General features: G+C 39.1%; 1 protein-coding gene across 3 annotated transcripts in view; it reads right to left on the reverse strand.

Moving 5' to 3' along the window:
- LOC117394903 (inactive phospholipase C-like protein 2) overlaps positions 1-22,402 on the reverse strand; it is a 78,205-nt gene that overhangs the window by 20,442 nt on the left and 35,361 nt on the right. For all 3 annotated transcript variants that reach the window (XM_033993607.3, XM_033993606.3, XM_059010819.1), the window contains 3 exons: positions 9,985-12,462; positions 5,181-5,384; positions 1,526-1,601 (listed from right to left, as the gene is read on the reverse strand). In XM_033993607.3, coding sequence (XP_033849498.2) covers positions 1,526-1,601; positions 5,181-5,384; positions 9,985-12,462 — 2,758 coding nt within the window. The remainder of the gene's footprint in view (positions 1-1,525; positions 1,602-5,180; positions 5,385-9,984; positions 12,463-22,402) is intronic.

A 22,402-nucleotide genomic window follows, 5' to 3' on the forward strand; every position in this document is an offset into this window, starting at 1 on the left:
AATGTTTTTGATCGGTTATTGCAGCTCCCAGGCGTTATTGTCTTTATCCTACAGTACATCAAACTGCATTACAAGCCTGTCACTGTTGTGTCAATCTGGATAAGGGAACAACATTTACAGCTGTTTATTGCTACTGGGTTATACCTGGAAGGCATCTGACACAATCAGAGAGAGAGAGAGAGAGAGAGAGAAAAGGAGGGAGGGAGGGAGGGAGGGAGACGGAGGGAGGGAGAGCTTGTTTGCTTTTAAGCCTTTTTTTAATGTGACAAACAGCTCTCTGAACATTGCAAATATGTATTTGAGAGTATGTTATAAGAAAAGAAGTTGCTTACATGGTAACAAACCTTAAGGTCAAGCTACTTACCAACTGCAACAAGTGCTTGCTAAATATTGTTGTGTCCCTGTGGCAGAGCAAAAGCCCTGCACGTGTAAATAATCTATTGTTGTGTATATGTATAGTTTAAAAAAATATTGAATGTAAGTGTGCACTAGATATGGCAGGTTTTTGCAGTTGTACATAAAGTTGAAAAGTTTTGAATTTCAGTTTGGCAGGGATGGGGTTAAATCCATCTCTGCCAAATCCATGTGCGGAATGTGGCTGGGGCTTAATTGCCTAATTGATGATCAATTAAGCCCAGCCACATGGTACAAAAAAGGAGCTGGAAAGCCAGTTATTTTTTGTTCTAGTTCCAGCAAGCATGCAGCCTCACTACTGTGTGGAGAGCCAGGGTGAGTGGATTGTGTAGGGGATTCATTTAGGGGATTTTGATCCCACAACTGTTTATTTTAGTGTGTCACAGAGTAGGTTCCGGAGCGGGACCTCCCTTTTAGTGGGAGCAGCGCTAAGCCAGTGTTTGGCAAACTTTTGTTTTTAGCTGTTTTCTCACTATTTTGTTTTGCATTTTTGGAGTGGTGGCCACCTGTCACTGCAACTTTCTGTTGATTTGAATAAAACCTGGATGCCTGAGTGGCGTTGTCACCTGCATCCCTCTGTCTCTCTCTCGCTGTTTAGCAGACACCCACAACAAAAGTAGCAGGTACTAACACCCCCCTGTTACAGTACCATATAGAAGAGATAGAAATGATGAGTGTATATTATATATTATTGGACAGAACAATGGGGAAATAACATTTTAATATAAAATCTATATGGATTTAAGACAAGGATTGTGAGATGGAACATGTGTTTTCATAGTTAACCATCTATTAACACCTGGAGAGATTCAATTACATCTGATGATCATTTAAATGCCATTTTATAACGACTAATGCACATTCTAAAATATCTGAATTATTAAAAAAAAATGTTACCCTCCAGTTTTTATGATTTTTGTTGTCAAGTTCAGGTTTTTTTTATAGGTGGCGCTTCCTCAACTTTGTTGTCTTAATCGAAAATGAAAGCCCCCGATTCCCTTTCATGATCTGCTTTGAACACTATATAAAACTATTAGAAGTAAAAAAACAAAGCTACAGGATTTTATTAACATTCATGTAGGAAACACTCCTGTGACTTCAAAGGACTCACCTGCTTTCTGGCACTGCATTATCTTTTCATATACCCCATCAGCATTTTCAATTAGAGTCTTGCTGGTCTGAATCATCTGTGAAATAAATTGGTATAGGATTATCCTGAAGCTTGTTTACATACTTTAAAAGGGTAGCGTGAGTTTTGTATTACAGCAGGGTCATCTCCTGTAAGGAAAACAGGTTTATTTCTTAAACTGACCATTTTAAGAACAATGAAAGCACAGCACATAGAAATACCTGGGACTGTAATTTGGAAATGCACTGCTGATTAAAAAAAAATAATAATGAAATAAAAATGAAATGTACTGCCATTCATTAAATTTAGCTCTCAGATTGTGCTAATGAAAAAGAATGGTGTTGTGCTACACATATCTGGATCAGAGATTCCCTGGGAAATTCAGCATGTACTGAATAATGTACTCATACATTTCAATTCTGTATTCATCTGCAAGAGACAAATAAACCCTTGAGATTCATATTTAGTTTACAAATGGAGAGGACAGCAAAAGCAGTACTGAGAAAGACATTCAAGGTGTGTTGTTTACGCCTTGCAGTGTACAGTAGATGCACTACAGAAGTTTTGTGATGGTATATGCTGGAAAGATGGTGTTAAAAGTCCCTAAATAAGTGAAGTCAAACCTAAGAACAGTCAGCCACCATAGGTGACAGCAGAGTTCGAATACATAAACCCAGAGGCTCCATCCAGGATAAATAACAAAGTGGAGGGCCACACTGTTGGATGAATAGATTGTGCATAAAGACCCTGCAAATTGAAATTGTTATGTTGCAAAACACAAGGGTAGCTCTAACGTCTAGTAACATTCTTTATTATTATTTTCTTTTTAAAATTAAAATTTAGTAGTCGCCAATTCGTTTTTTGTTATTTTCTCCCCAATTTAGTAGTGTTCAATTATTTTGTTTAACTCAGCTCACCGCTACCACCCCTGCGCTGACTCGGGAAGGGCGATGATGAACACACGCTGTCCTCCGAAGCATGTGCCATTAGCGCCCGCTTTTTTATACACTGCAGACTGTTAATAAAAAGAGCTTCTTATTGAAGCATGGACAAGAAGTAACTCGACTGTTCTTTTTTATTTTTAACGTATTACTTCAATTTTGGTATTACTGTATGAAAGCATTATTTTTAGCCAGTGGCACGTTGATGTAAAGTATAATAGTGTAATCGTTTAAATATTTTCTCCTACAGACAGTGGGGGCAGACAGATCTGTCACTGATACATGCTAAATAGTGGCTTTCCTATATATGTACTTTTATAGCTTCAGCAATATGTTGAGCATTACAATTACTGTGTGGCATTTTAAAAGGCACTATTATTTGTGTATCCCGGAGACTAAATCTTAAGATTTGCAGAGGATGTCACAGAAGGCGTTCCTGGTAAATTACAGGGGAATGTTTGTATCAGGCATGGGTGTCTATTTTTATTGCAGTCAGCATATCAGCTTATCAGATCACATTCTTGGGTTGGTTTTGGTTTTAATCAGCTCTGTGTTTAAGATGTAGATGTTACAGGCTTTTCTACACCAGTTTACCATGTGAACATTTCATTTTGGATACAATACCCATTAAGAAACCCAAAAAGAGAAAAGTATTTGTGAGTGTTTTTATTTGTTTGTCATTGTTAGTAATTGTCTTTTGTTTTGTAAATCACTAGACGGCTAACACGTCTCCTGATGATGATTATTATTATTATTATTATTATTATTATTATTATTATTATTATTATTATTATTATTATTATTATTATTATTATTATTATTATTATTATTATTATTATTATAATAATAATAGGAGGCTGTGTGGTCCAGTGGTTAAAGAAACTGGCTTGTAACCAAGAGCTCCCCGGTTCAAATCCCACCTCAGCCACTGGCTCATTGTGTGACCCTGAGCAAATCACTTAACCTCCTTGTGCTCCGTCTTTCGGGTGAGACGTAGTTGAAAGTGACTCTGCAGCTGATGCATAGTTCACACACCCTAGTCTCTGTAAGTCGCCTTGGATAAAGGCGTTTGCTAAATAAACAAATGATTTGGACTGCAACCCATTATTATTGTTACCTGGTGTGTATTGCCGGAGGTTTATTGTTTGGTCCGGGAGTTACAAATAAAAGACCCCTTTTTCCTAAACGGATTATAGTTTCCTGGCTTGTAATTATTTCTGCACTGCATCACCTCTGCACCTGTTTCCAATCAGCAGCCACTTTGCCACACAGTGCTTCCACAAACACATCAATGGAGCAATAATGTGCATCCAATGCAGTTATGCAGGACCAGGAAGAGGGATTTAGGGCCATAATTATTACAGTTTATGGTAATTTACCTAACTGTTGACTACATTCAAATATACCATTTATTTGATTTGTGCCTCAAAAATCAAAACCATAATAGAACAAATATGTACGCCACTTAATTTGACACCCTGGGATCCTTCAAGAAGCTGCTTGATGAGATTCTGGGATCAATAAGCTACTAACAACCAAACAAGCAAGATGGGCCGAGTGGCCTCCTCTCATTTGTAAACCTTTTTCAATGTTCTTCTTATGTTCTTTCTAAATACTGTAATCAAATCAGAATAATTGTGCTCTACCCAGATTACTTACTAAAAACGACTCATCCGTTTATAATTATAGGTTTGCCTCTTTATTCCAGAATGTCATTATTTAAAAATGTATTTGTTTTCCTTTGTTGTTGAAAGTAGATCAGAGATCCTGCATTGATTCCTTTCACAGGAAATGATTCTGTATTTAAAAAAACGTAAAGGACTGACAATAAAACATGTTTTTGCTATTATGAACCTCACAGATCATCTTATCCAATCAGGTTCCAATTAGGCAGAGGTGCCATTTAGAAACGATACCTGTATGTGTAGTTTGTGGACCTGCTTCTTTCTTCTGCTTTTCCAAGCCTGTGACTACAAATCCCATCAGGGCAGGGAAAAGGGCTGTGAGGTCAAGCTTACCAAGAATTCCCTCAGGACAGTATCAACGACGAACAACTGACTGTTGCTAGCACTGGATTCTACAGCCATGTAAACCGTGTACACCTCTGGAAAAGGTCATCAGCCACCACCAATATATTTTGTTCAAAATCGCAATCCATGTTTTCAGACACATAATTTGTAGGTAGGTAGTGGGGTTCTGAAAAATATAGCGATACACATCCCCAGATGTTGCTACAACTGCTTAAATAACGTACCTGTCATTTTTATTTTCATTGTTAACATCTTGACAACATTCTGCACTTATAAAACTTTGAAGTCTGTTTCAAAGTTCTTTTGAAAATGTCTGCTCTAGTGCACTGATAGTGTCAGTATTAATGTCTGATGTTACCAGTCTGTTCTGTACTTTTGGATGCCGTCCTTTCGTGATTGTGCTTTCTAACAAAGACAGGCTTGGTATTCTGATTAATTTGTTTTAATTCACTGACAAAAAGTCCAGTTAACAGTACATTCACCTCTACTAGGGTACCAAAGTAAGCCATGATTTTTAACCCTTGATTTTATTTGTATTTCTTTCAAACTAAATAATGTAATAGTGATGCTAGTTTAAAAAAAATAGTAATTTAAGAAAAGAAAGTAATTAGAATGCAGATCATACAGGATATTCAAGTATTACAGTATAGTGTGTCTGTTACTTACAGCATCATACGCAGTCACAATCTTCTTCAGCATCTCTGGGATCAACACTTGAGGTTCCATGGTAGGAAACTGGCCCGTGAGGTTGAATAGCACATAGGGAGTATTGTCTCCACTCATGAGCCGTGTTGACAGTGCCAGGATACACTGCATTAGATTGGCCACAGCCGACAGTCCACACAACTCTTTAAATGGCACAATCGCATTCTAAAAAAAAAAAAAACAGGGACAAAGTAACGTGCAGCATTATTAATCAACACTACAACGTTATAAACCGAGGGGTAGACGTACTAAGATGGGCCAGTCCAAACATACCGCAATTTGCATTTCTGTTGCAAAAATTCTCAAAGTATACATCTGGTCGTATGTAACATACTAAGAGAAAATATCTTAATAAAGAGAGCCGCAATATACTCATTTAAATATTTGTTGCGTCATCTTTTTTTTGAATAAATAATGAAAGGCAGTTTAATCCCATCAGATTCTATAGTGGGGCCCCCACCTTCACCCCCAAATAAAAAATGTGTTTCTATCAAAAAGCTTTTCATAAATCATACAGTAACCCCTCGCTAAACCGTATGTTTGTCTGACATAAGGAGGTGTTGGGCTTAAAAAAAATACAATAAAATTGCACACACATACATTTATAGCGTAGATGTACTAAAGTGTTGCGGCTATCGCAATAGTCGCACACCAGTTGCAAAGGGTGTCTAGGGTGAAATGTACTAAAGAAACGCAATGCTATTTGAGACTTTTTAAGGAATGCTTTGCGGCAGCAGTTTTTCTTTGCAGTTCAGCCTTAGATGAATATGTAGTTCTAGGCGTTCCTGCATAAATGCTCACATATTAAATACACATATTAAATACTTTAAATGCACGTGAAGTGAAGTGCAATCCCCGTGCCTAAATACAATTATACATTTTAAACACTCATGCTCATTACCCACATTATATCCTGTGTACCAACTACAATACACCAACATTAACACACGCAACATACAACATAAAACACAAAAATACACACAGGGGCGGGGCACATTGCAACATTCTCTAAAAGCATTTTTCACACATGTGCTGCTAACCCCTCCAGCTCATTCTGAACATCTGTATAGGAATGGAAACACACCTATTCTATTAATGTGCAGGTAGTTTGTAATTCTGCACAAATTATCACTGCATCACTGACTAACTTAAATAAATGCTGTCAGTATACACTTGGCTTATAGGCAACTGATAATACGATTTAGTGGTATAATGCAAATTTTGTTGCTGGTCCCTTGAAATTCATATTAACGAGAATTGACTGTCCTCCTGTAAGTATAATAAATTGTCAATGCGGCATCACGGTCTATTTTGTGTTAACTGTCTAGTAGGCCAAGGTAATAATAATAATAATAATACTAATAATAATAATAATAATAATAATTAAAATATGCTAAAATCATTTAGTTTCAAATCAAAATAATCTTTTAATCTCATTGTACACCAAGGTGTACAATGCAGCAGCATGATTTATTGTGTGTTACCGGTAGCCTACAGGCTAAAGTAAAAAGAAAGTGTGCTAGGTATTCATTTCATTTTACTACTGTATTGTATTTTTCATACTATAATGTGAAGCCTACACAAAACACATTAGTGTTATTTCAGCGCAATGATTTATACATTTAAAATACATTGAGCCTCATTCACTAAACAGCGGTAATGTGTTTTACACGCAGTAAGCCCCTTTACTGCATGCTTTGTACACCTGCTGTATTCACTAACTAGTGGCAGGCAACCTAGCGTGTGAAAAGAGTACCATGTCCAGGTCATTTAAATATAACAAATAATGTTAATGTGGGAAAACTGTATGCAAATTACATCACAAAATACTGTGAGGGAGGTATTTGATATGCAAACCATATTCACTTCAGGGTGTTAACTTTACTAGGTGTCTCAGCTTATTGAAACCAGGCGGTGTCACAGAACCAACAGAAGAGCTGCACAGGAGAGCGAGAAGAAGGGTCAGGGAGACAGTATTTCGGACCAGGCAGACACTAGGACTGTGTGAGGAGGAGGTAATAACTAGATACAGGGTGAGCACAGAGAGCATGCTAGCCTTACATGAGGAGATCACATCTGATCTAGAGTCGCTTACAGATAGGAGTCATGCAATGCCAGGTCTAGTCAAATCTGATCTAGAGTCGCTTACAGATAGGAGTCATGCAGCGCCTGGTCTAGTCAAATCTGATCTAGAGTCGCTTACAGATAGGAGTCATGCAGCGCCTGGTCTAGTCATATCTGATCTCGAGTCACTTACAGATAGGAGTCATGCAGTGCCAGGTCTAGTCATATCTGATCTCGAGTCACTTACAGATAGGAGTCATGCAGTGCCAGGTCTAGTCAAATCTGATCCAGAGTCGCTTACAGATAGGAGTCATGCAGCGCCTGGTCTAGTCATATCTGATCTAGAGTCACTTACAGATAGGAGTCATGCAATGCCAGGTCTAGTGACATTGCTCTGCACACTGCATTATTTAGCGTCTGGGTCATTTCAGACACTGTGTCAGCAATTGGTGTGATATCCCAACCCACTTTTTCACGGTGTTTACAGCAGGTACTGAATGCCCTGTTGAAACACACCAGGAATTATATCTATTATCCCAGAGAGACAGATGCTCTCCATGATATAAAAGTGGCCTTTTACAAAGTGTCTGGCTTTCCAAATGTATTGGGGGCTACTGACTGCACCCACCTAGCACTTTCACCACCCCAGGATATACAGTAATCTAGTATTCTACATAAAATTGCTACTTGAATACTTTGATCAAGTTTCAAATACTCGTTCATTTCTAAAACAAATGGAAAAATGCGATAATTACACCTGGAAAAACCTGGCACTATTTTTGTGAGAAGAGGAAGTTAAAAGTAATCAGCCACTACAATTGTCACCTCACTGATAATTTACAGGAGTACACAAGCAGTGAAAATGGCATCTTAAAAAAAAAAAAAGCAAGGCGTGGAAGTATTTCGAAAAAAGTCTGCAGCATTAGTATTTTTTACTAAATCAAAAAGTTCAATGCTCAATCATCTAAAATGAAAGCAACTATCTGCTACTTTGTAAGAATGTGACAAAAAACAAACAAGCATTGCATATTGGTTTGCGATGTGATGCGTTTCGGGCTGAAAAATAAAAGGTGTAACTTTAATTTGGCTTTTGACTGCAAACTACCCGGGCGATGTGAAGCCTTTGTTGTTTGAGTTCTGCCGTTATTGGTCTCCTACTGATATTGGCATGAATCCGGAATCAAGACTTTTTTTAAACTGATTATTATATTATGGAACCAGCAAGTGCGGGTACAGTACATCTCGTTTTTATATTACATATTATAGCATAGATGTTATTGAGCAAACATATTTTGTAGCGCTTTGTTAGTGAGCAGTTGTATGTTTTATACAAGTCGTCAAGGGTGTTAAACATACTGTTGAAAGTTTTGAAGGTCTTTTTGATAAAGTTCTGTGTTTTATAGTTAAAACCCCTCTGCTGTGTATTCTTATTTCTTACTTCTAGTTTAAATCATTTTTTACTTTAAATGCATTAGATGCCTTAGATGTTTCTTCGCTGTTACTGTTGATGTATTTATCCATGCGTCCCTATGTGTGATTGCTGCTAATACATTATAAGAACCTGTCACTGTTCAGTAATTAGAGGTCGAGTATTCGGGTATTCTTTTATTCTTGGTATATTTGAATATCTTATTATTTGAAATAGCCACCCTGAATAGGAAGCAGTACCACTCCATTAATGTACAAATGGTGTGTGATGTGAAACTGAGGATTGTTGATGTGGTTGCCAGCTATCCTGGCGCAGCACACGACTCGTACATCTTCAGACAGTCCGGGATATATGAAGATTACGAGGCAGGTGTATATGGAGCTGGTTGGCTTCTTGTCATATGCAACAATTTCGACTATGTTAATATATTTATATAGTCACCATGTAAGTGTGATATTTAAGTAGGCTATGCTTAAAATAGCTTTAAAATATATAAGATAATTATGGAAACTGTAAAGGTCCAATAAATGAATGTACACAGAGTGAGTCTCAAACGACATCACTTTTTTAACATTAAAAAAAGTGACGTTTCGCCAAACACTTTTTGAAATGTAAATAGTGAACTTTTAATTGATTGAGCGAGTGCTTTGCTAACATTTGATTAATATTACAAAATAAATTACAGCAATATCAAGTTGTACAAACAAATATTTATTTGATTTGCAGAGTTAAACATAAATGACTTTCTCTGCTTTGACTCTCGCAGGACGCTGTGAGTCTTTGGGGCAAGCATGATACCCCCCCCACACACACCCCCACACACCCCCCCCCACCCCCCTTAATATTTTTCCAGATGGCCCTCTTCATTGAAGTTGATGCTCTCACTGATTCAGCACCAAAAAGCCTTTCAAATCCCCCACCACTTCTGCTAATACATTAGCTCCTGGTCTGTAAACTTTAGATTCCTCAAGCTGTCCTCCTGGGTTGCTGTCAGGCACACGGTAATTCTGGTCATTTATTCCTATGATGAGGCCCACTGAGTACTATAAATGTATGTGTGTGCAATTTTATTGTATTATTTTAAACCTGACACCTCCTTATGTCAGACAAACGTATCCAGTTTAGCGAGGGGCTAATCATGGTATGATTAAGGGATTTTTTCTGATTGGACAGTACATATATATACGGAATTAATATGCAAAAGTGTAGTAGTGTGTGTGTGTATATATATATATATATATATATATATATATAAATCAGTTTCCAGCTTACCTGCATGTTCTCTCTGAGATCTGTGGCTTCTCTTAAAGGCTGCAATGCATTCTTGAAGACCTCATCCACTGCTTTAATCACCAGTATCCTCATGGTGGCATACTCTCTGGACTTCTTCCCCTTCCTCACAGAGAGCCCCCGTTTGTGTGGCTTCCCCCCTCCCCTGCGGTTGGTGATGGCCACATGCACAAAAATCCAGGCATGGGGCAACATCTCCCCTGTTAGGGACTGCAGGGGAACGTGGCGAAAGCCAGGCTGCAAGCACTCGAATGGAATAGTATACTGTCCAATAAACTCATCCCCAATGTAATCGTCATCCAGCACTACAAAGCGTACCATGGCCAGCTCCGGCAGGTTGATCTGAAACTCAAAGCTCTCATCGAAAATGGGATTGTCTCCATTCTGATTGACGGTTTTAGTCCTTTGCTCAGCGCAGTCCGCTGGTATCCCATGGATCTCCACGTAAACATAAGGATCCACCACATCTCCCTTGGACCCTGAACCTTTGGGCTTGGGAAAGTTCTGCCCACTGATGATCTTAATGTGAAGGAGCTGAGGGGAGACACCAGGAACTGAATCTTTAGTGTTGGCACTGAAATAAGACACCTCTTCTCTCATGATGGCGGGCCGGAGTACATAGCCACAGTTGCCATTTTGGCGGAACCAGCCGATATTAAGGTCCATCATCAAGCCTGGGGTCTGAAAATTCATAGCCACTATCTGACAGCCACACTTCCAGAAATCCTGGGGGTTCATGTTACTAGAATCTATTCTCATGGGACTTGGATAGACCCTTGCAAGAAACTTTTTGTTGTAGTTGACAAAATCGCCCGGGTGTTCATTGGCATAGCTAGTTGCAAGCACTTCGTTGAAAGAGCAGGTTTCCCAGTATTTCTGATTCTGGAAACACAGCTGGAAGTCTTTGAACGTGACTGACTTACAGAGGCTAACCATGTCGGAAAGGTCTTTGGAAAGCTGGAATGTCTTCTGGGTAACCACATTTGGTTGCTCCCCTGCTTCATTACCTGCCCTCTGAGACATCTCTGCCCCCTCATCTTCATCGGTCACATCTCCCTCTGGGCTGGTGCAGTTAGTCGCAAGCTTTTTGGCTTTCAGTAGGATTTTACCTTTTAATGCATAAGGAGATGGGAGATAGCTTTCCTCTGCATTAGGCAACTCGGTGTAGAGTTTATCCCCCAGGATCTTTTTCAGGTGCTGAAACATGACCTTCTGCTGTTTGATGGAACAGTGGTTTTCCAAACAGATTATCAAGGGGTATTCGGACGCCACAAAGGCATATTTGTTGATAATGTCAATGACACTATGGAAGACTATCTGTGAGGTCATGGTATGCCCCGTGTATATTACTGGCTCATTGTCTGGACCGTCCCAGACGTCTACCTCAACACTTCGGCACCCCATTTTTAGGGCACGTACGTATCCTGTGATGTCAGAAGGGCCCCGGAACTGGTCTTCTATCAAGTAGGTATTGTGAGATGCATTCAGGTAATAGTGGGACAGGGGCTGATGCATTTCCTGGCATACATTCTTATGTTCAGGGTCAAATATATGGCACTCGTGGGACATGAGGTATTTGGTAAAACCATCTAAAGACAGCCAGCCCTTCTCCTGGCCTTTTTTTGATGGCTCGTATTTTTGAATAATTTCCAGGCTGGTATCCTCGTTGACGTGAGCCATCCCCTGCTCTGCCTCCAGAAACATCATGAGGTCCTTGGCATCCAGAAACTCCTTATTGCTTGAGAACTGAACCAAGAGAAAGTAGATCTCTGGTCTGGTGCAAAGTTCGTGAAAAACTTCAATGAACTCCTCCTTTGTGACAATGTTGTCTTTTGCTTTGTGAAATTCTTTGAACTTGAGCTCTATCTTGACATTCTTCAACCCCGGGTTTAAGGTTTTGATCAGTTGAACAGCTGTTCCTAAAGCAATCTGCCCAGCGCCATTTACATCCGTCTCTGAAAAGAGGTCGGACAGCCATGAAGTCCGCAGGGTGTTTTGACTGCTCTCAATTATGTCCAGAGTTTGTTTCCCATAAGAGATCAGATATCTCAGCCCTGTCACCCAAATGTTCGCCACGTCTGCAGAGTTGGCTACCAAGTCCAGCGATTCATAGTTTTCTCCGTATATGATTGAAAATGCACAGTCTTCCGATATCTGATCATAAACTCCATTGGTACGAAAAATATCAGTATTCTTTCCTGTCCGCACCTCTTTAACAGATTTGATGTCAATCTTTGCTTTTTCAGACTCTTTTTTTGATGGCTCCCACCTCAGCGACTGCATGTCTGCATCTAATAAAAAATACCTATGGTACACCCTGGCATTAGAGCGGACCTTTTTGAGTTCCGAGCCATCCACCATGGCATTGATACAGTCACTAGCACTGCTGATCTTCTTCTCAGTGGGCATGCTGCTGAAAGAAACAGTCTTTTTTCTCTCTCGTCGCTGTCGTGAGCCATCCTAGGTAACAAAAAAAGAAAACTCTGATTACTATTAGTTCAATTTTAATGGTTGGGGGCATTTAAGAATGCAGTTTGATAGCCCTGGCTTAGGGGTCATCCTCAGTTATTGAGAGTAATTGGAGATTTTCTAAAGTTAAGGGCAGTACAACTAGATGAGAAGTCTTAACACTTAAAAAGTAATGTATAAGCAACTCTAAATTTCTATAGGAGAATGTAACAGATAACAAAAGCTTAGATTTTTTTTTTTTAAATTTAATGGACATTATACTTTGTTTAAACTGCCGTTTGTATTCCATGAAACCTTACAACCAAAATGATGTCTTTATACCTACAGTACCTCCAGTAGATCAGTAGATGCATTCTAGCTAGCTACTGTAATTTATTATTTCAGTAACACATTTTATGTATAGGACATGCTGCATTAATGATGCTGCATAACGCTGTTTAACTACAGCACATGACCTATTTTGCAATGGATACCAACTGTACTTTAACTTCTTTCAGAGAGTCACAGAATGTAAATTAACTGTAAAGCAACTATGACGTCTGAACAGTGGCAGATCGAAAACTGCCACAGGGATATTTCAATTCAGAGAACAGTTAACAGCGCAAGTAAGCCTCTAGTGCATTTCTGTCTGTACAAATATGTAAAATGCTAGAGAGGGTCTTCTGTAGTGGCATTTAGATCCCACACCGCCTTCAGTAGATCGACTGAACAGACATCTATTCGAACAAATACATTGGCAACACAAAGCTTCAAACAAACTGTGTGAAATCTGGAAAACAGGTTCATTCAAGCTGTACTGTATCCATGTGGGTTTGCCTTTTAACAGCAACACACAAACTAGATCTGTCCTGTCAGGTTCTATAGTCTTCATATCCTGTGATACACTTTAGTCTGATTAAGATATTGCTCAATCACATTTAAGAACTGGAATTATATGGCCAGATGTTTATTAATCAATAAACTAATCAATCAATCAATCAATCTTTGACTTCCCTGCTGTCGCCAGTTCTTCAGGAAACAAAAGTAAAAGTTAACGGTAGAGGACAGTTAAGTCCTTCCTTTCTTGTGAATGTAAATATATCCCTTGTGGTTAACACTGGGCATTGCCTTAATAACACTGACTCAAAAAAAGAAACAATAATACAAATAGTATATTTGTTTTTCTTCATGCTGTTTTCTTGTTTAAGTGTTTACAATTAAAGATGCTCTAAACGATTGCAAGCAATCCGTAATGCAGTTATTTCTATTAACTCCAGAGAAATCTGTTACAGTGGTATGTAATACCTTTTTTCCACTGTACAGCTGAGCCGCTCCAGAGCCGTACCGAGCCCTCACGGTGCGGTTAAGGAGAGCCTGGGTTGTTTTTCCACTGCAGAGACAAGCTGTGCTACTGACGTCACACGCAACGAAAGACAGTTGTTATTAATTATTGTTCTTAATTAACTCTGTCTGGTGTTAACAAATGGTGTTCAAAAATGAATAGACCAACAGTACAGCTGTATCTGTGCCACTATATTTTGTAAATATATTTAGGAATTTCTTTATAATCCACAAATTTTACTGATGATATCGACTTAATAAAGTTCAAATAGTTCTGCTGAATGGGGAAAAATAAAGCTTTAAAAATATGATTTGCCTAAGATATTCAGTTTTAAGGACAGTTGTCTTCTTTTTCTAGAGTTGTTTTGAGTGCTTAAAAAAAGAAGCCGCAGGAGCGCAATGAGAGCCGTAGTTGTATGTATGGTACAGCTGGATTTTGTTTTACTATATTTTTGTAATAATGTATATATTTTTTTTTCTTTATATTAATATAATAAAGGTCAAGGATGAGAAATTTGGTAGCATTGTGTGTTTTTGAGTGTGTGAGTTAAGTGTACCGTACCCACGGTTTATGCCCACTTGCTTCAAATCTTCAGAAATTCAGGCATAAACTTTCTCATTTCTGACGCAGGACTGCCAGTCTTCCTGAACACTTCTATCTGTACACAGAGAAACTAGAGCCTGCACTTCCTCAGCGTCCCAAGGCTGTACTTTTCTCTCATCACACTCGCTGCCCGGAATGTTGTTTGTTGCTTTTCTTTCTGGAGTGCGCTGACTGATGCAGCTTAATGACGAAAATCCATAACCCCGCCCCTGGCTCGGCTCGGCTCGCAGCCGGATTCAGATGTCTTGTCAGGCTGGAGTTTCACTGTTTGGTTCTTGCTCAGCTCGACAAACAGCCAGTGGAGAACCACCAGTACCGTACCAAGCCGAGCCCTCGCGGGTCGGACGTGCCAGTGGAGAAGCACCCGTACCCGTACCGTACCGAGCCCTCACGGGTCGGATGTGCCAGTGGAGAAGCAGCCGTACCCGTACCGTACCGAGCCCTCACGGGTCGGATGTGCCAGTGGAGAAGCAGCCGTACCCGTACCGTACCGAGCCCTCACGGGTCGGATGTGCCAGTGGAGAACCACCCGTACTCATACTGTACCGATCCCTCACGGGTCGGATGTGCCAGTGGAGAAGAGGTATAAGATTCTGCCAGCAGCAGCTCAGTAGAGAAAGGGGTCAGAAATGCACCTTGGGCACCACAACAGCAGGTGGATCAGATTCTATTGCAGCTGAGATAAAGTCGTTACAAATGATTTTTTAACAACTCACACAGCTCAAAGCATGCCAGGAGAAACAAAATCAATAACAATGACTATAATTGAGTTTCAATTGTTCCTTGAAATCAGTACATATTTGATGTAAACAGACCAGACACAAACCACATTTGCTTAGCAAATAAAAGGCATCCTGCCAGTACGTACAAACAAAAAATAAAAATATTTTAGTGACTGGAGATTATTTCATATAAGTATGTTAGTGACATACACCTACTACCACAACTATAATCAGAAAGCTACAATCATGAAATCTCCATAACCTCCATGTAAAAGGTGGGACATGTTATTCCTTATACATCCACATTCTAAGGAATGACAAAAACACGTTTTTGAAACTTTCATCAGTGTGAATTATATTCCTTTTTCCAGGGACATCCATCCCCAAGCACTATAGATTGGAGCAATGATGTTGCACATGTTGCCTGTCTTTACCTCAGTGCCATGGAATGTGGTACAGACTATGACTACCACCTTGGGTAACATGGAGGGTGAGGGAAATTCACATGAAGCGTTTCTTACTGCTCAATATGCCAGCATTCATCTAAAGGTAACATTATAAACAGCAGAATCATTTCCAGACATGCATCACCCCCTTTACAGATCGAGCAATGAATGTCCCCCAGTGACTGTTGTGGAAGAGAGTCCTGCATTTTACAGAGATACATTCTGCAAAGATGCATTTTAGAAGAGAACTCTGGCTGCTGAAGGTGAGAAGCCGGCTTAAAAAAAAAGTCTAAAGTGGGTGTAGTGCGACAAAGCCAAACCGAGATGAGCTGAAATGAATCTGAACTGACCTAAATACGTGGAACTGTTACAATTCAGACATATCTTATCCTGTAAGCTGGGGGGATGTTCTGCAAGGAAGGTCATGTTGAATGAAGCTGTTGTACTTTGTGTACAGTGGGAGCAAGATCGCAGTTCTCAGTAAAGTACAGTCAGTCATACTCATCAATTCTATACAGTTCTGCTGCTTTTATAGTCCTTAAATGTGAACTGTAAAGGTGGAACGTGGTACACAGGTCAACATGTTCACTGAAAACACGGCCATTCTGACAGCCGAACAAACAGCATGAATGATACTTGCACAAGATTAATTTTCTATTATCAATCTTTCTCCATGAAACATTTGATTGCAATGTGCCATCATTTAAAATGGATTGTAGCCAACAAAATAATTCCATAAATCATATTTGTTGTACATGTCCATTTGTTAAATAGGTCTCAAATGTCAATTTTAAAGAAAACAAACAAATAAATCTTAAATAAATCTTGGTTTGCCAGCCATGCTTTTAGGTGAGTGCTGCACTTGGTTCGTAATTTTATCTGGAGGTTAAAATTGTCTCCACCTCTTCAATGGCTTATTCCCTGTCATTATCCAACCAGCTGCTTCCTTGATTGACTGACATCCTTCAGCCAGTCACATGCTTTGACCCAGAATATACTTCTGTGGTGAAAAGGTCCAGGAAGTGCAACTTCACAGTTGTAATCGCTGATGCGAGAATACTTTGGGGTTTTGTTTTTCGATGTTTATTCATTTCATTTTCAGTGTTTATTTTTTGCTATTTATATACTGTATGAAGTTATTGTTTTCAGTTACTTCCAAAATTCTTGGGCGTTTTCTCGTGGCACAATACATATAGTAACTCGACAGTACCGTTCTTGCACACTACCTTCTTTCCTTTGCTGTCTTCCAAAATGAAATCCTTATTGTCACAGGCATATTCTTCCCTATCTAACTGTAATTTAGCTTTAAATCCAGCAATCCTGTTTATCTAATTGTAATATCGTTCTAAATCTTGCAAGCATGTACAATGCTCCCAGTCTACAATAGAAATGTAGGAATCTGCTGCCACTCTATAGTTGGGGGTGGGTTTAAAGTATGCAGAACAAATCAATGCTGGATACAGGTCAGGAGGGAGGGACATTGCATAACTAGCTGCACTGGGAAAGGGGTGAAGTCAATGTAAATTGAGTAAACATTCCCAGTGTTTTTTCTGGTGTTTATTGGAAATACACAGATTTCATTTTCTTTTGTTTCAGGGTTTTTTTTTGTTTTTTTTTTAAATCTGTTTTTATCAGTTAAAACCGAAAATTAGAAGCCCTACTTATACTGGTTCTCATGTAAGTGTTTCTCTGTCATTACCTTCGCCATGCATTTAGTGAGTGACACTTGGATGGTCATTCATTTGGAGGATGTGATTGCCGCCACTCCTTCAATACCTTCTTCCCTGTCATTATCCAGCCAGCTTCATCCTCTATTAACTGACTTGTTTTCCGCCAGTAACGTGCTTTGAGTCAGAATACAGTTCATTACTGTACAACAGCAGCCCATATGAGGCGGTTATAATCGCTGATGTTAGGTTACGTTATTTATACTAGCTTGCATGTCAATTGTCCATTACTTGCAATACAAAGGAAAATGTTTTACAATATTCAATCAAATCATTCTCTGTTTTAACATGCTTTCGGATTACATGAGACACATTAGAGTATGGATACATTTTATTAGGCTACTTATACCTCCTGTTGTAAAAAGGACTTTATGTACAGCTATGGACAAAAGTTTTGCACCAGCCTATAGAATTACACCTTTTTCTTCAGAAAGTTGATTGAAACCTGTTGAATAATGCTACGTTAACATATTGAATTGCATACCGCTTTGTAGTTTTCCATATACTTAACAAAAAACTGACAATTTAAAAATGTGACATTACGAAATTTAACATGAAATACTGTACTAGTATTATGGTTTTGGGTAGACTTTTGCAATATCATTTTTTGATTTAGTTTTGATTACATGATAAATAATAAAATTATCTAAATTATGTTCATATAGTTTTTTTTTTACTCAATCCTAAAATTCTAGGTGATGCAAAACTGTTGGCCATAGCTGTATGTCTTGTACAGTATGAGTATGAAACATTATGAAAAAGATCAATAAAACACAAGAGCGATGACATTATATGCATCTAACCAAAGTATGAGTATTTTTTTTAAATCAACATGTGTTTATAAACTAGCAATGCTTAACTTTCACGGTACATGAAGAGGCTTGCGAACACAAAACATTATTTTACAATGTATTGTTACCTGTTAAGTCTACTTTTGCCCACATACCCTTTTGACTTGCTGAACAAAGATGTAATTGATAACTGTGTAAAAATGTGCTGTAACATGTTTGCTATCACTTCCCACACGACATGAACCTTCTCTTGTGTGTGTGTGGGTGAGTCATGTGTGTAGTCCAGACCCAGTGAGAAACTATCAGCCTCTATGGTTGCTAAGGAATAAAAAAAATAATAATAATAATTATTATTTATTATTCATATGAACATAATCAATCACCTTCCAGTATCAGCCCTTACTGCTGAAATCTAAAATACACAATGCAGTACACTGTCAAATTACAAGCTGATGCATTTATTAGCACTGGGCTAAACAAAACAAAACTAAACAAAAATTAAAAACAGGCCAAAAGTAGCTGGACTTTATATTTCAAAACATTAATGTATTCATTCACAAAAAATATACACCAGATACTTACAGTATATGTTTACTGAACTTAACAAAAAAAAAAGAAAAAAGAATACACAATATTTTTAAGTCTGTGTAGGTGAGCAGCCATCTCCTGTCTCCAAAGTGTGTGTTGTATGTTTTTAAATACTGTCACAGACTGTATGTATACATGGATATATGTACGCATGAGTTTTGTTTGCATGACATTTTATCTGCAGCCCTTAAATGCTGCAGCGGTCTGTTAAACCGCCTTGAGTTTTACAAGTTATTTTCCATAAAGCCCCCACAACCACATTTATACGCTGGTTAGCTCTAGCATTCATTACGTACCGTAGCTGTGAACTGTGATATGCACACTTTGAACAAACTGTTTATCTAACATTTCTTTCACTGCAGAACTCTCCTCTGGGATGGCATTTTGCTTGTTATAAAAGCATACCATAATAACGAAGGTGACTTTACTAGGACCAAGAGCAGTGATATAGCCACGGTGTACAACGGTAGTCAGTATGTGAGAGATAACAAAATGCAGTCTAACACTGAAAGATGTGTGCACTCAGTAATTCATTATAACGTGTCTGTCTGGCTCACTGTATCTGCTGTTGTTGGAGACAGTTTATTCGCAGTGTGTAATCTCTTGTGACATCACCTTAGTCATTTAGTACCAGCAAAACCTGCTCCAGCAGTCTGTCTGTATAAACGTCACAATGATTCAAAAAACTTTGCCATCTGATGTACTGTAATAACTACAGTCAGCATGTGTTTCATATTTTATGAGAAAACGTTTCAGTACCATCAGCCAATCAGGTCCAGCTTTAGCCAACAGTAGGTGCCCGCTGGGACGCCACTGCAACTGGGAATCAAACGTAACAATCAATCCGTGCAAGTGCCGTCTTTATCATTTTGACTGGCCGTATTAAAAGCTCAGTTCACACCTACTGGACAGTGCGACAGGGTCACCCCTGACTCTGGGCGTATTTTGGTTTATTGTATATAGTGTGGGTTATGTAGAACAGGTGATTTCAAATGTATGTTGGTATGTGGGCATGGGGAAGTCACAATTAGTTCACGTGCAGACTGTGCCGGGATTCAATTGACTGTAAGGGACAGCTCTATGTGCAGTGTCTTATTGTAATGAGAACTCTGTGTGCAGTGTCTTATTGTAATGAGAACTCTGTGTGCAATGTCTTATTGTAATGAGAACTCTGTGTGCAGTGTCTTATTGTAATGAGAACTCTGTGTGCAATGTCTTATTGTAATGAGAAATCTGTGTGCAGTGCTTTGTTCAAGGAAGATTCAACACACATTTGGGTCTCTGTCTCAACCAACCTGGTTTCAAAGCAATTCAAATATTCGTACATGAAGTTTCTTTTTTCTTGAAATGTATTTAGTACTTGGTCCTGTGTCATTACATCTTGCTTCATAAGCAGCATCACCTGTGCTCAGGGTAGAGTCCTGCATCGGGGTTGGGTACCCGCGGGTTTCGGGTTGGAATTTGAACTTTTTCGCGGTTTGCGGTTCGGGTGCGGGTCCATAAAAAATCATTTTCGGGTCTGAATTTGAATCACCAAAAACATTTTCTGTCCTTTCAGCGTACTCGTCTGTAACCCTTTCCCAAATAACATATTAGAATATACCGGTATTTCCTGCACTGAAGCAGGAGGCAATTAGGGAGGAGTCAACTGACTAAGCAGTGTTCGTGCTTGTTTGATACGTTGCAAGATCGTTTTATCACATCAGCTTGGTGATATTAAAAATATCTGTGGACAAGGTGAAACAAAAGATAGTGCAGGGTTTATATCATGTGCTGGATAATAGGAGGCTGTGTGGTCCAGTGGTTAAAGAAAAGGGCTTGTAACCAGGAGGTCCCCGGTTCAAATCCTACCTCAACCACTGACTCATTGTGTGACCCTGAGCAAGTCACTTAACCTCCTTGTGCTCCGTCTTTCAGGTGAGATGTAGTTGTAAGTGACTCTGCAGCTGATGCATAGTTCACACACCCTAGTCTCTAAGTCGCCTTGGATAAAGGCGTCTGCTAAATAAACAAATAATAATAGTTTGAGAGGTAAATCAGAAGTGTGGAATTATTTTGGAATCATAGCAAATGAAAATAATGAACATGTGACTGGATTCGTTGCTTGTAAAACATGTCATTATGTTTTTGGGTATGACAGCCACAAAACTGGTACATCTCTGCGAAAACACAGGTGTAGCTCTGTCACAAAGACGGCCGGAGTGGGTGGCGTCAGACCAGAAGCAGGAAATAAACAGACAGAGATTTGGGGTTTGGTGAAGCTGAGCGAATGCTTTCGCTCAGGATTTAATAAAACAGCACAGAAAATAAAAGGTTGGAACACAAAAACAGGACACGGCACTATACGCCAAAATAAATATTAAACAAAAACGGACTAAACAGTAAACAGACAAACGAACAAACACGGTGAGTGAAAACACTTACTATTTTATTATTCTTTTCGTTTATTTTAACTCCTCTCCACACCCGTTCTCCACTCACCGAACACCTAACCCCGACTGCAAGAAATGTGCGTCTATATATACTATTGTGCTGGGATTCAATTACTAATTAATTATTCACTTGAATCCCAGCACGTGAATTAATTCTGTGCAACCCCGTGCTCACATATTACATTTAACCAGCACGTGAAGTGATTTGTGCTCTCCTCGTGCCTAAATACAAATCTACACTTTTTAAATACACGTGAAACACAGACCCGTTTATATCCCGTGTACCAATCTATACACCAACATTAACACATGCACGCAACATACAACATATAACACACAAATGCACACAGGGGCGGGGCACATTGCCACAAGCTCCCTTTCAACTGGTGGCACGAAAGAAATAGACAGGTATTTTATAGTAAAGTAAGTAGAGATAGTTAATGTTACAATGTTAAAATATATCAAGACCACTAGAGAAAGCTACCACGCTGTATAGCCTATTGTATAAATTCAATCTGTGGAGAATGGTAGAGATATCTGTGTGTGAATGTGAGAGCGTGAGAGAGTCAGTTGACGCAGGCAGTAGGTAAAGGACAAACACTTGTGGGTTCGGGTCGGGTTGCAGGTCTTATTAAAGCAGGTCGGGTCGGATCAGGGGTAAGAAGATGGTGTTGCAGCGGGTTGCGGGTTCAGGTCAGGTCCTGTAGCAGCAGGTCTGGGTTGGAAGCAGGTCGTAAAAATTGGACCCGCGCAGGACTCTAGCTCAGGGTCAGTTAACTCTTCAAAACACTGTATACAGTAGCAATAATCCCAAAATGGGCGAACAAATAAACAAATGATGCTCAACTGTAATAACTGAGATTTTGTCACCACCATACACTAATAATATCTTCGTAACAGCATCATAAAATCTGCCTGGACAGTTTTTACCACAATTTTATTCTTTGTTTCAAACGTGGGTGCAACTGAAGTAACACTCTTACATAGCAGTAGCAATTTAGCATGTAATACAGCTGATCCCTGGAGCCAGCATTACACTTCAGCCATCAACACCAGGCAGAAGGATATCTACATCATCAGATGGAAGGAAATGCAAATGGATGGAGATGCAGATGGATCACGTTAGTTTACTGTAAAGCTTCGACTTAGCTGGTGCTTACCTTGGGTTCAAATCAGCATGAAGTTTTAACATCTACTCTCATGTAATGGAAATCAGTTGTTATGAATCAGCTTTCTTTGAGCTCAATCATTGTACGATGAAGTGCAGAATTTTCTGATATCTAAGGATGAGCACAGATGAA

Source organism: Acipenser ruthenus, chromosome 3, assembly GCF_902713425.1.
Source record: "Acipenser ruthenus chromosome 3, fAciRut3.2 maternal haplotype, whole genome shotgun sequence".
Classification (NCBI taxonomy): Eukaryota; Metazoa; Chordata; class Actinopteri; order Acipenseriformes; family Acipenseridae; genus Acipenser; species Acipenser ruthenus.